Source organism: Ursus maritimus, unplaced genomic scaffold (assembly GCF_017311325.1).
Source record: "Ursus maritimus isolate PB19 unplaced genomic scaffold, ASM1731132v1 scaffold_16, whole genome shotgun sequence".
NCBI classification, from domain to species: Eukaryota; Metazoa; Chordata; class Mammalia; order Carnivora; family Ursidae; genus Ursus; species Ursus maritimus.
In genome coordinates this window covers 58,195,678-58,208,242 of record NW_024424008.1, presented here as the reverse complement: position 1 = coordinate 58,208,242, position 12,565 = coordinate 58,195,678, and the positions used below count along the sequence as shown (strand labels likewise).

General features: G+C 49.2%; 1 protein-coding gene across 2 annotated transcripts in view; it reads left to right on the top strand.

Annotated features, from left to right (window-relative positions):
* Positions 1 to 4,340: 4,340 nt before the first annotated feature.
* ACAT1 (acetyl-CoA acetyltransferase 1) overlaps positions 4,341 to 12,565 on the top strand; it is an 18,892-nt gene continuing 10,667 nt past the window's right edge. The window contains exons 1-2 of one of the 2 annotated variants that reach the window (XM_040631258.1): positions 4,341 to 4,523; positions 12,432 to 12,479. In XM_040631258.1, the coding sequence (XP_040487192.1) occupies positions 4,452 to 4,523; positions 12,432 to 12,479 (120 nt within the window). In that variant the 5' untranslated portion in view covers positions 4,341 to 4,451. The remainder of the gene's footprint in view (positions 4,524 to 12,431; positions 12,480 to 12,565) is intronic. The other variant, XM_040631259.1, reaches the window with a different exon arrangement.

The window sequence follows — 12,565 nt, the reverse complement described above, 5'->3', positions numbered from 1 at the left end:
TGTTGGAAGCTTAGCAGTGGGAACCAGGTAGACGAAGGCCGGAGGAAAGAGCCAGCTTTGCACTGAGCCAGGTTGGAAAATCCGCAGTGGTCACTGAGACAGTATGTCCCGTGCCTTTGAGAAAGAGCGGGATGTGGGAATACCTTCACTCCGTCCTTTTCCTGTGGCTGCTACAAGTGTGCTATCCTTCTCCATTCTCAGCAGATGACCTTGCTTTGAGAAAATAGCTGAGGAAATGGGGCCTTCCCTCCACCTCTAGGCTTTCCCTCTAGCAGTGCACATCTTCACCTGCCTACTGTCTCAGGGGAAGAGCTCCCTCACTCTTACTCAGGGACAACTATTTTACTCTCTCACTGAAACCCACCTCCTGCTTCCTATGCTTTGCTGCAAAGGTCCCTGTGTCCCCTATACCTTCCAGACATCTGTCTGGTTATTTCTTCCTTAGCCTTCAACAGCGGTTATCAAAGTTTCGGTCCACAGACCAGCAGTGTTACCACGTGAGAACTCAGAAAAGCACATCCTGGAGCTCTACCCGAGATCTGTGGATACAGGAACTCTTCAGGTGGGACCCAGCAATGTGAATTTCAACAAGCCCTCCAGGTAAGGCTGATGCACACTAAGTTCGAGACCCCCTGGCTAACAGACGTATTCAAGTGTCGGCCATCCTTACAGAAAATTCTTCCCCTACCTTGCTTGTGCTGTGACCTTAGTTTCTTCCTTCTGTTCTCTTCTAAACATCTTGAAAGTGCCGTCCACTGTCTGCCCCTAGTTCTTCCCCGTAGTACTCACTGCCTTATGTCCCCACCATTGTCTTGCCAAGGTCATCCGTGACCTCCCTGTTGCTTAATCAAAGGTGCATCTTCGATCTTCCTCTCACTTGATCTTAGAGCATTTGCAACTTTTTTTTAAAGCTTTTATTAAATTCCAGTTAGTTAACATACAGTGTGGTATTAGTTTCAGAAGTACACGTTAGTGATTCAACGCCTCCATACATTCGCGCTCGTCACAGCAGGTGCGTTCCTTCCTCCCCAGCACCTGCTGCACCCCTCCCGCCACCCCCCTGGTGCCCATCAGTGCATTCTCTGTAGTTAAGAGTCTGGTTCTTGGCTGGCCTGTTTATTCCCTTCGCTCATTTGTTTTGTTCCTTAATTTCCACATACAGCACTTGCATCTTGAACCCTCCCACTTAGAGAATTCGTTTCAACCCCTGCTGTCCAGGATACCATTCCCGCTTCATCTCACTTCGTCTCTTGGCTCTGTCAGTCTCCTTCCCTGGCTCTTCCTCTGCCTGCACGCCCCAGGCTCTCCTCTTGGTTCCCTCCTCTTGCTGCGCCACGTGATCGTCCGGGCTGATTTCACTGGCTCCCCTTACCGTTGCCACTATCTGCGTGTGGAGGCTCCAGACGGTCTCCAGGCCAGGCTTTCCCTGCCAGGAGCAGCGTGTCTTTACGGCCGGTTCTTGAACATTGCATCAGGAGTCAGACACTTGCTCCGCTTCGGAACTTGGTCTCCCGGGTCAGCAACCCTGATGGAATTCTCTACTGCTTCCCTCCCCACCCCAGCTTATGAATTCTACTTCTGTTTTATATCTACAATCAGACCGTGTTTACCTTCACTTCTGTGTTCGCCGAGTGTTCAGTGTCTCCTGGCGTGCTTATACCGTCTCGGTTGCCGCTGGCTTGCCTCTTGGCCTGCATTTTGAAGTGAAGTATCTACATGTACAGAGTGGTAAGTAGTGCTCAGTGAGATGGTTTGCTTTAGATCTGTGACGTTTGGGGGGCACCTCGGGAGCAAAGTTGGTTGAGCGTCTGACTCTTGGTTTCAGTTCAGGTCATCTCAGGGTCATCAGATGGAGCTGCGTTGGGCTCCGTGCTCAATTCAGTCTGCTTGAGATTCTCTCCCTCTCCCTCTGTCTCTCCTGCTCATGCTCTCTCTCAAATAAATAAATCTTTTATATATATACACATATATATATATAAAATTCTTTTTAAAAAATATTTATTTGTCAGAGAGAAGAGCACAAGCAGGGGGACCAGCAGGCAGAGGGAGAAGCAGGCTCCCTGCTGTGCAGGGAGCCCAATGCAGGACTCGATCCCAGAACCCTGGGATCATGACCTGAGCCAAAGGCAGTGGCTCAACCAACTGAGCCACCCAGGCGCCCATATATATATTTCTTATATAGGTATATATATGTTGGGCCTCACACACACACATATACGGAGCTTCAGCATGGATACATACTGTAATGATTTTCTTTCAGTAGCTGTTGAAGCAATAGGTATGAAGAGGTTTGTACTTGGCCTGGAGGAGGCTTAGCAAGAGAGAAGGCATTGAGTGTGACCTTCAAAGGAAGGGGGTAGGACTTGGTGACTTTGAATATAGAGGCTCTGGTGGGTGAAGGAATCAAACACTACTTTAAGAGACAACCAGGGGTGCCTGGGAAGTTAAAGATAGGGGTGCTGTGTTTATCTATTGCTTTGTTTAAAGAAAAAAAAACCCAACCCCAAACATAGTGGTTTAAAAACAGAAATAGCCATTTAATATCTTTCACGGGTTCTGTGGACCATGAATTCAGGGCACAGAAGAGAAGGCTTATCTCTGCTCCATAATGTTCGGGCTTTCAGCTGGAAGGGTTGAATGCTGGGGACTGGAATCATTTCAAGGCTTTTGATCCACATTTCTGCATAGACCTAACTTGGGAAATCACACAGCCTCATTTCTGCCATACTGCACAGGTCCAGGCAGTCCGTGTTCGATTCCAGGGGAGGGAACACAGACCCCATCTCTGGAGTAAGCATCAGTCATGTGGAAAGAAGGGCTTGTTGGGGGGGGTGGCTAACTACAGGTGTGGCCATCTTTGAAAAATACAATCTCCCTCATCTGCCAACAAAACATAATATTAAACAAAACCTAATGAAGGGTGGGAATTTTACTTTAGGAAAAATATGGTCTTGGGCTAAGTTGTATGCTATCACTCCTTGTATCTTCTTCTTCTGTTTTAAAGATTTTATTTATTTGAGGGGCGCCTGGGTGGCTCCGTCAGTCCAGCGTCTGCCTTCAGCTCAGGTCACGATCCCAGGGTCTTGGGATCAAAACCCACGTGGGACTCCCTGCTCAGCAGGCACCTGCTTCTCCCTCTCTTGCTCCTTCTGTGCTTTCTCTCAAATAAATAAAATCTTAAAAGATTTGAGAGAGAGAGAGAGCACAAGCAGGGGGAGTGGCACAGGGAGAGGGAGAAGCAGATTCCCCTGCTGAGCAGAGAGCCTGATGTGGGGCTCGATTCCAGGACCCTGAGATCATGACCTGAGCCGAGTGTAGACACTCAACTGACTGAGCCACCGAGGGGCACCCTATTCCTTGTGTCTTCTGTATGACAATCAATATAAAAAAACATAATGGTAGAGACACAATGATTTGCTGTCTCCAGGTGAAGATTCAAGGTTAAGTAATGGGTTCCCAACGTGTGAGGACAGTAAACACAGCTGACATTTTCGTGGTTCCCTGGGAAAAGGATCAGGGAAGCAACGCAATGTAGAAATAATCAGTTCCCACCCCAGCTCCAGTACTTTGTGTTGAGGTGAAATAGAGTCCTCCCCTTAACCGACTGAGCCTACTGACCCCCCAAGATTAATATAATGGTTATTAATTGTGTGGGCACCTGGCTGGCTCTGTGGGTGGGGCATGCGACTCTTGATCTCCCGGTCTGAGTTCCAACCCCATGTTGGGCGGAGAGATTACTTAAAAGATAAATAAATTAAAAATTCCTATTAAATGTTCAGTAAAGTTAGCTATTAACATGTATTCTATTCCTCCTCTTACTGAAATATAGTTGCAAAAGTATCTCATCATAAATTAAAAACTAATTGGTGGGGCGCCTGGGTGGCTCCCACCGCTAAGCGTCTGCCTTGGACTCAGGTCATGATCTCGGGGTCCTGGGATGGAGCCCCGCGCCCCGGGCTCCCTGCTCAGCTGGGAGAATGCTTCTCCTTTTCTCTCTGACCGCCCCGCCCCGTGCGCGCTCTCTCAAATAAAATCTTTAAACGCAAACAAAAAGCTAATTGGATTGGTCAATAACATTTGAATAAGCTGGGTGAGTCTGAGTGGGAGAAGCCAGTTCTGTGAGCGGAAAACGCTTGGGTGACACCTGCACCACCCGAGCGGCAAGGTCAGAAGCGGGACTGTGGGGGGGAGGATGGGAGAAAGGGACTGGCGGCCTCTCTGTGCCAGCGCCTCAGGCCGAGTCTGTGCCCCGAGGCTGCGCCCCCTGCCGCCCGCCTCAGCGCTGCCGGCCAATAGCCGCGCACGCAGTTGCCGTCCGAGGCCACTATTGGAGGGGCGGGGCGGGCGGGGCGCGGCGCGCCGGGAGCGCGGCTGGAGGGGCGGCGGCGCGGGCTTTGGCTGCGCGCTCCTGTAGTCTCCGTCTGCGAGGTCTGTTGAGACGCCCTGTGGTCATGGCTGTGTTGGCGGCCCTTCTAAGCTGTAGCGCCCGCGGGCGCGGGCCCCTGCTCCAGAGGCTGCTGCAGGTGAGGGGGACTGGGGGCCGGGCCGCGGCGTGCCGGCCCGCCTGCCTGGGAGGGCCCCCGCTCGCGGCGCGCGGAGCCCCGGGTGTAGGCCTAGGGATCCGCGCCGGGGAAGCCCACCTGCGCGCCGGGCGCGCCGCTACCTGGCACCTGTGCGTACCCGTGGTTCGCGGGGTCTCCGCCGCCTCCTACTGCTCCCTTGCGCGGGGATTGCACGGGGCACGGACCTCGGCAGCCAGAAGGGCCGGGCCCTGGGCCTGCCTGACGGGCCGCCTGGGCCGTACGCCTTCTCCGGGATTTTCTTTAGCGTGCTTGTGTTCAGGCAGTAGGGCAGCATGGGGCCTGCAGGCGTGAGGTCCTAAGGGAGAAGATAACCCCTGCTCTGATGCGGCTTCACGCTTACCGCGGAAAATCAGTGGCTCCTCATAGATCGTACTTGGTGTTACGCGCTGAGGGCGTCCAGAGTGCTTCGCTCCCGCTTGTTGTGTGTCGGGAACGCGGGAGCCACGTCCGTGAAAGGGAGAGTGTCTTTCCAAGACTGTCAAAGCAACGGAGCCTGCGTCTTAGATTTGCGGCCTGGCAAAACCTGGGAAGTAGTAGAGAACTTCGGGGTGTGGCTGGTGAACCGTGACTTTGCCAGGTTGGTTCCGGTTGGACATTCTGAAATCCGCCCATGTTGTAAGAGTTTGAATCTGACCCAAGTCAGTGGAGACGGTGGTGATGTGGGTTTTGTCATGGCCAGCGGTCGGGGAGAATTGAGGTGTGTGTGTGTGTGTGTGTGGGGAAACCATTACTTTGGCGTGAAGTAACCTGAGCTACACGCTGGCAAGAGGCGGTAAGAGGTAGCAGCAGAGTTAGGCAAGAGATTTGTGAAGGCGCAAATGTAGAATTTGACAAATAGGGAGCGGGTGTGAGGAGCCAAGGGGAAAAGGAAGAGTCAGAGTAATCCTGGGTGACTGAGCTAATAGGAAGGTCAGGAGGAGTGGGTTTCCAGGAAGGAGGAGTTCTTTTTTCTTTTTTTCCCCCCTAACCTAGGGGCAGAGAGGAACTAGGAAACGTACCTGGATCAGTTCTTGATCAGCATATTTGTTATTTCATGGAATGATTTGGGAGGTCAGGAAAAAATACAAGTAGGTTAACCTGGGTTTCAACCAATGTTGACCAGGTGAATTAGGTGAACTACGCCCTCTAAAAAAACCAAAAACGAATGCAGAACCTCTTAATTTATAGTTTAATCAAGAACTTACGACCAAACACATGTTGCTGGTGAGGAGAATGGCGCTGTGGGTTTTACAGCATGTGGTGCTCATTTTATTGAATTCTGGCAATTAGTTGGAAACCTGTTGTAACAGGATTTTCCTTATTCAGTCCCAGTTTGTTGAATGGAATTTGACCTTCACCCATTACACTGACTCTTTGAGGTTTGCCTTCAGATGGAAAGTCAGCCTTATGACCAGCAAAGTGATGGACTAATTTATTGGGGCTTGTTGCCTTTCCAGCTGTAACCACTTTGTTTTTTAAATACATCCCCTTACTCTTTAAGCCTCTGGTGTTAGACTTCTGTGCCCCTCATTTGAAGAATGCCAGTGCTTTTTTTTTTTGTATTTTTAAAAATCTTCTTGATCTTATACTGCATTTGATACTCCTTGAAACTCCTGTTTTGCTGATTTGACCCCAGATTATTGTTTCTTTTTAATACTCAGACTTTAAAAAAATTTCTTGCATTGTGCCAGTCCTCAGCCTGTTTACTCCCAATTCCTTTCCCTCCTCTCATCTGTGTGGCTGTGGGGCTGACCTTGCAGGTGCAAACATCACAGTGTTGTCACCTGGGTTCAGACACTGGTAGGAGACTGGGAGAAGCCAGGATAATTTTTTTCTGTCTGCCCGTAGATGGTGTTTCTGACAATGTCTGTGGCTCCTTTGGTTCTTCCTTCTGCAGGGTGACCCTGACCCCTTGGCTTTGGTGACCTTGCTGCTTCCCTTCATCCCAACAGCCTATGTGTGCTAATGCCTTCCTGTTGCTAATCTCTACTGCCTGCCTCCTGTTGTTCTTAGCTTTTCTATCACCTGTATATTTAATCTCTGCGTTAAATTATGTTTCAAACAGAATGGCTTTTATTTTCCTGGTGGCATCCTGATGGATACCCTTACTGTTTTTACTCCCCATTCCCTCTAACCCTGTGGATTTTTGTGCCTCAGTCCTTGGGACTTTCTTCTTATACAGGCCAAAAGAACAGTCGAGTTTTGTGGTAAGCCAGCACGTGTTGATAGCAATCTGAAGTGGTAGTGAACGTAGGCAGAGACGGATAGATTCCAGACAGACTGGAGGTAGAGTCTGTTGACCTAATAACTGATGGACTAAGAGGAGCTTAGTGAGAAGGAGTTGAGAATAATTTGGGGGCCTTGGCCTTCCATTTCGGTGGACAGTAGTGGTTTTCAGAGGAACAGATGTGGCGGTAGAAGGAAAGTGATGAGTTATATTTTGGACTTGAGTTTGGAGTTGCCGGTTTAATGGCTAAGAGAACTGGAGGAAATGGAGATTTGGGAATCACCAGCTGCAGATGACAGTGGCATCCATGGGCATTGATGAGCTCACCGAGAGCAGGTGTAGAGGGAGAAGCAGGGAGGGCTTAGCATGGTGCCTTTGGGAGACACGGTGTTGTAGGACGGGCCAGAAAAGCAGGAGCCTGCCAAGGTGAATGAAGAGAGGATAGTGTCATGGAAGAAAAGCAGGGAATGTAGTGTCATCTGAAAGCCCAGGGAGGTGAGATTTTCAACAGGGAGGGGGTATTACTTCCTTGGGCTGTTGTAACAAAATACCACCAGTTGGACTGCTTACAACAGAAATGTTTCACAGTTCCGGAGGCCAGGAAATCTGAAATCGTGGTGTTGCAGGACCCCGCTCCCTCTGAATCCTGTAGGGAAATCCCCCCCTTGTCTAATCCTTGTTTTTGGTAGTTTGCTGCCGATCTTTGGAGGTTGTTGGTTTGCGGATCTATCATTCCTACCCTCCATCAAAATTTTCTTTTTATAAGGACATCAGTCGTACTGGATTAGGGCCATCCTGATGACCTCATCTTGACGTGATTACTTCTATAGAGACCACATTTATAAAGTTATATCCTAAGGTACTGGGGGTTAGAACTTTTTTTTTTTTTTTGGTAGGGTTGGGAGGCACAATTTAATCCATAACAGAGCACTCAGTGCTGTAAAAATTTAATATAACAAAGGGGTTAGGTAACGTTTTAACAAGGGAATTATATAAATGAAATAACCTAAGATGAAAATTGTTGATTGAAATTAGCAGCACTCTTTAATACTTAGAGAGCTGTATAAAGACCTTACGAAATACAGATTTGATGGGGTGCCTGGGCGGCTCAGTCAGTTAAGTATCTGACTCTTGGTTTTGGCTCAGGTCATGATTTCATGAGTTGTGAGATGGAGCCCCATGTTGGCTTCTTGCTAGATATGGAGCCTGCTTGGGACTCTCTCTGCTGCTCCCCTCCATCCCCTGTGCTCTCTCTAAAAAAAAAAACAAAAACCCAAAACCAAAAACAAAAAAACAAACTTATAAAAGAAATGCAGATTTGAGATATTACACTTTCACATAAGGGAATTTTGCTTTCCTTTTTTTTAAAAAAGATTTTATTTATTTATTTGACAGAGACAGCCAGCAAGAGAGGGAACACAAGCAGGGGGAGTGGGAGAGGGAGAAGCAGGCTCCCAGCGGAGGAGCCTGATGTGGGGCTCGATCCCAGAACGCCGGGATCACGCCCTGAGCTGCCGGAAGGCAGAAGGCAGGCGCTTAACGACTGAGCCACCCAGGCGCCCCAGGGAATTTTGCTTTCCTTATACAGACAATAATATGCATAAACAAAGATATTTTAAATACTAACTGCTAAGCTCTCTATACTAAGAAGTTGAAAAGCTCCAAAAATGGTTTAATCAGTTTTCCCAAAATATTTCCTTGATTATGGCTCAATTTCTAACTCACTTGGCTCATTTTTGTAGTTATTTTTGGCATGTAGGTGTTCCTTGCGAATCTACCTGTCTCCTGTGGGTCCACCTGTTTCTACAATGGAATAAAGGAACGTTGGTGTTCTGTTGACAAACTTGATCAGTGAAATACATCATAAGCAAATCATTAGTTCCTGAAAGATGACGCAGTACTTTGGAAAGTACTGGCCTCAGCTTCCTAAATTTTATTATTATTTTTTAAATAAACTCATATGTATAATATACAATGTGTCTATTATACATATAAGTGTACATATCTAAGTATATATACATATACACGTATCTATAGATAGAGTCAGACTGCTTAGATTTGAAATACCTGCTCTCCCCTTATCGGCTATGTGACCTGGGCAAGTTGCGTGCCTGACTGTGCCTTTGTTTCCTTACCTGTAAAATACGAGTGGTAGTAGCGCCCTCTTGTGCCCTCCCTCGCCGCGGCCCGGAGCTCTTGCCTGGCCCTGCCGCGCTCCTCCACGTCCTCTCCCTCGCGTGTGCCAGGTGTGTTCATGGTTCAAGGCCTTGGTTCTCCTCCTTCCCTGTGCCAAGTGCTCCTTTCCTAGGTCCCCCCAAGGCTGCGCTCTCAGACTCATTTCTCGGCTCCAGGGGCTGCCCCAGGAGCCCTTTTTGACCCCTCCACGTAGGGTAGACCCTCACCCCTAGCTCAGTAGCCATTTCACCGGCTTCCGAAAGGACTTACCTGCCTGCAGTGTTGTTTCTCATACTTGCTGATGAGCATCAGATTTTGTTGGGTCAAATATTTGTTTAGTGTCTATTGCTGTCATGGGGAGACAGTAAATAATGTGTCTCTTCTTGGAACTCACAGTGTGGAGACAGGCCACCGAGGGGCACGAAATTGCTGTTCCGGAAAAAATGAGAATGTTCCCAGGGTGCCGTGGAAGGTGAGGCAGGCAGGGGAGGTTTCCGGGCCGGCGGTGTGGCTGAGTGGCCCCGGGACGCAGATCACAGTCTGCTGGTTGTGTTCATCCCCTGCCTACTGATGACACACCGTGCTCGGTGTCCTGACTCGGCCACGGGATTGTCGTTCGCTCCTGGGAGACTTCATGAGCGCTGTGCCAAAGGACAGGGATGGAGCCTGAGCGACAGACGGCCCTGCTTCCAGGAAGCTTGAGCTTGACCTAGGTGGAGAGACAGACAGAGACAGAGTCAGACAGAGACAAGACAGAGGCGACGAGAGACAGGGAGAGACAGACAGGGAGAGGGAGACAGACAGACAGAATAAAGTGGAGGCTGCGTTTGGCCCCGTGTGAGAGGTGCTGTGAAGGACAGTAAACATGTGAAAGGCGGGGGAGGCTGACTTCCGTGGGGTCGTGTGGGAGGAGCACTGTGGAAAGGTGAAAACGAGCCCGCGTGGAGAGTGGCGCATGGGCTGTTACTGGCGGCGTCTGGGAGGTGGGGCGGGTTGAGGACAAACTGTGGGCTGGCGCAGAGCAAGAGTGACGTGAGCTTGGACAGAAGTGAGGAGCTGGGTTATTGTAGAATGACAGACGGGGCTTGGATGTCATCCCCGGAGTGATGGAAAGCCGTGGAAGGATTAATCAGGGCAGCGATGAGATCTGATTGATGTGTTTAAAACTGGCTGACTGCCGGCGGGAGTCCGGGGTGGCAGGAGGTGAGTCAGTGCCTGTGACACTAGCGAGAGAGGCGACGGGACTCGGAGGCAGCGGTGGAGGTGAAGCCCGGGGAGGACACAGAGTTGGCAGTGTCCGTTGGTAGACTACCTGGGTTTCAGGGCAGGACGAAGGGCGAGTGCTCGGATTTTGGCTCGAGCACCGGGTAAATGGTAGTGCGACACTCTGAGGGAGGACGTGCTGGGAAGAAGCTGGTGTCCTGGGTGGGAATCGGGCGTGGTGATTCGGACATTGGGTGGAAGCTGGAACTGGGCACTGGGACTCTGAGTCTGGAGGTCCGCGGAGCGGTCAGGGCTGAAGAGAGGGCGGGCAGGGGAGGAGGGGACCCCCCATCTGGGTGGGAGGGAACCTCAGGCCTTGTGAGTGCCGACGCCCAGCAACAGGCGGCTCGGGCCGCTGCCCGTGGGGGGGCCTGGCTCAGCACATGCACTCGCGTGGACAGCCAGGCGGAGGTGAGGATGGGAAACAAACTTGAAGTCCCTGGGTGGAGAACTCATGTCCTGGGGAGCCAGGAAATGAGGTGACAGCTCAGTGGGTTCAGGGAAGTTGGCCTGTGTTGTTCGGGTGGGAGGGAGCAGAGCCAGTGTGTGCGGTGGGATGATCCCAGTGTAGAGGGGATTGGCCTGAAGATGGGGCGTCTGTGGAAAGGCAACTGGAGGTGGCTTCTGGGACCAAATGGAGAGGCCGGGAAGCTTCCGTTTGCACCAGCCGCCTTGCACGGGAGAAGTGGCTTAGGTGGCGAGGAGCCACATCCCATTCCGGACTTGCTGAGGAGAAAGGGCATCTTTGATTCTACACAGGAGGCAAGTGCTTGGTGTCCAAGGCAAGAAAATAAAGTGTTCTGCCCTTGCTGGAACCAAAACAGGGAAGCCAATGATGAAAGGAATCTTCTGTCTCTTGTAGTGTGTTGTGCTCTTTTTCCTTCTTTCCCCTGAGTGTTTTTGTTCCATTCCTTTGCTTCTCTGCTTGCTAATGGTTTTTGTCTTTGCTGTCACCTCTGCTTTGACAAGGCAGCGGTTGGCTCTGGTGCCGACTAGCTCCAGCTCCTGGGACCTCCCCGTTCAAGTACCTGTGGTCATCCAGCCGACCCAGTCTCTCATCAAAGTCCACCCCATTCCGGGTCCTGTCTGCTCTGGCCAGTGGGAGGAGGATGGGAGTTGGAGGTATTTAGGACTGTCCCTTCTGCACCCTTTTGAGAAAGGGGTGTAGTTGGAGAGGCAGTGAGTGGCATGTTTGCTACAAATGGGGACTTTAAAAAAAAATTTCACTGCTTTGGATACAGCCCACAGAGTATGATATATTGGGTTTCCATTAAAAGTGTATTAGTTTCCAGATATTTAGGAATACAAATGGGAACTTTTAATTCCAAATTTGATCACAGATAATAGGCTGGAATCCTTCATGGTAAGTAGGTTCTCTACACAACACCCCAAATCAGGTGACATGTGAAGGGTGTACTCGTTTCTGCATAGCTGCTGGTGAGGAGTCCTTGCATGAAGCAGGCTGACTCAGGTCTTGGCTGCTGAGCACAGACGTGTGCTGGTGTGCAACAGCGGTGTACGTGTGAAGTTCCCGAGAGTGAAAGCACAGACCTCAGGGCGCCTGCTGGCACAGTTGATCAAGTGTCCGACTCATGGTTTTGGCTCAGGTCATGATTCCAGGGTCCTGGGATCCAGCCCCATATCGGGCTCCCTGCTCGGCAGGGAGCCTACTTCTCCCTCTCCTTCTGCTATTCCCCCTGCTTGTGCTCTCTGTCACATAAATAAATAAAATCTTAAGAGCAATTAAAAAAAAGAAAATTGAGAAGATTTAACTTAAAACTACATTTTATTTAAAGCTTATACTTAAAGGTTTATAGATTTAAAGCTTAAAAAGGTGTCAGAAGTTAAAACATTTGCAATGAACAGCTAATCAGAAAAGTATAAAGTCGTAATTTTTTTTCTGATTATAAATGATATGTGCTTTGTAGAATGTGGAAATAAAAATTTAAGAAAGCAGGTTAGCCCAGTGATGGGTATTAAGGAGGGCATGTCTTGCAATGAGCACTGAGTGTTATACGCAAATAATGAATCGGGGAACACTACATCAAAACTAATCGAAATTACAGTATGGTGACTAACATTTCATAATAAAAATATATATATAAGGAAGCAGAAAGAACTCACCGGAATCCCACACAGAGAAGTATGAAATGATGTAGGTTAAAATTTTTTACATTATAACTTTACAAATATTAATATTACAGGAAATAAGACACGTGGAGCGAAGTTACGTATCAAAACCCACTTTGAATGTAAGTATAAATTTAAATTGTGCTTTAAAATTTACAGAATTTAAAGGGAAATATAGTCAATAAAAATGCATATTCTTATATTTGCA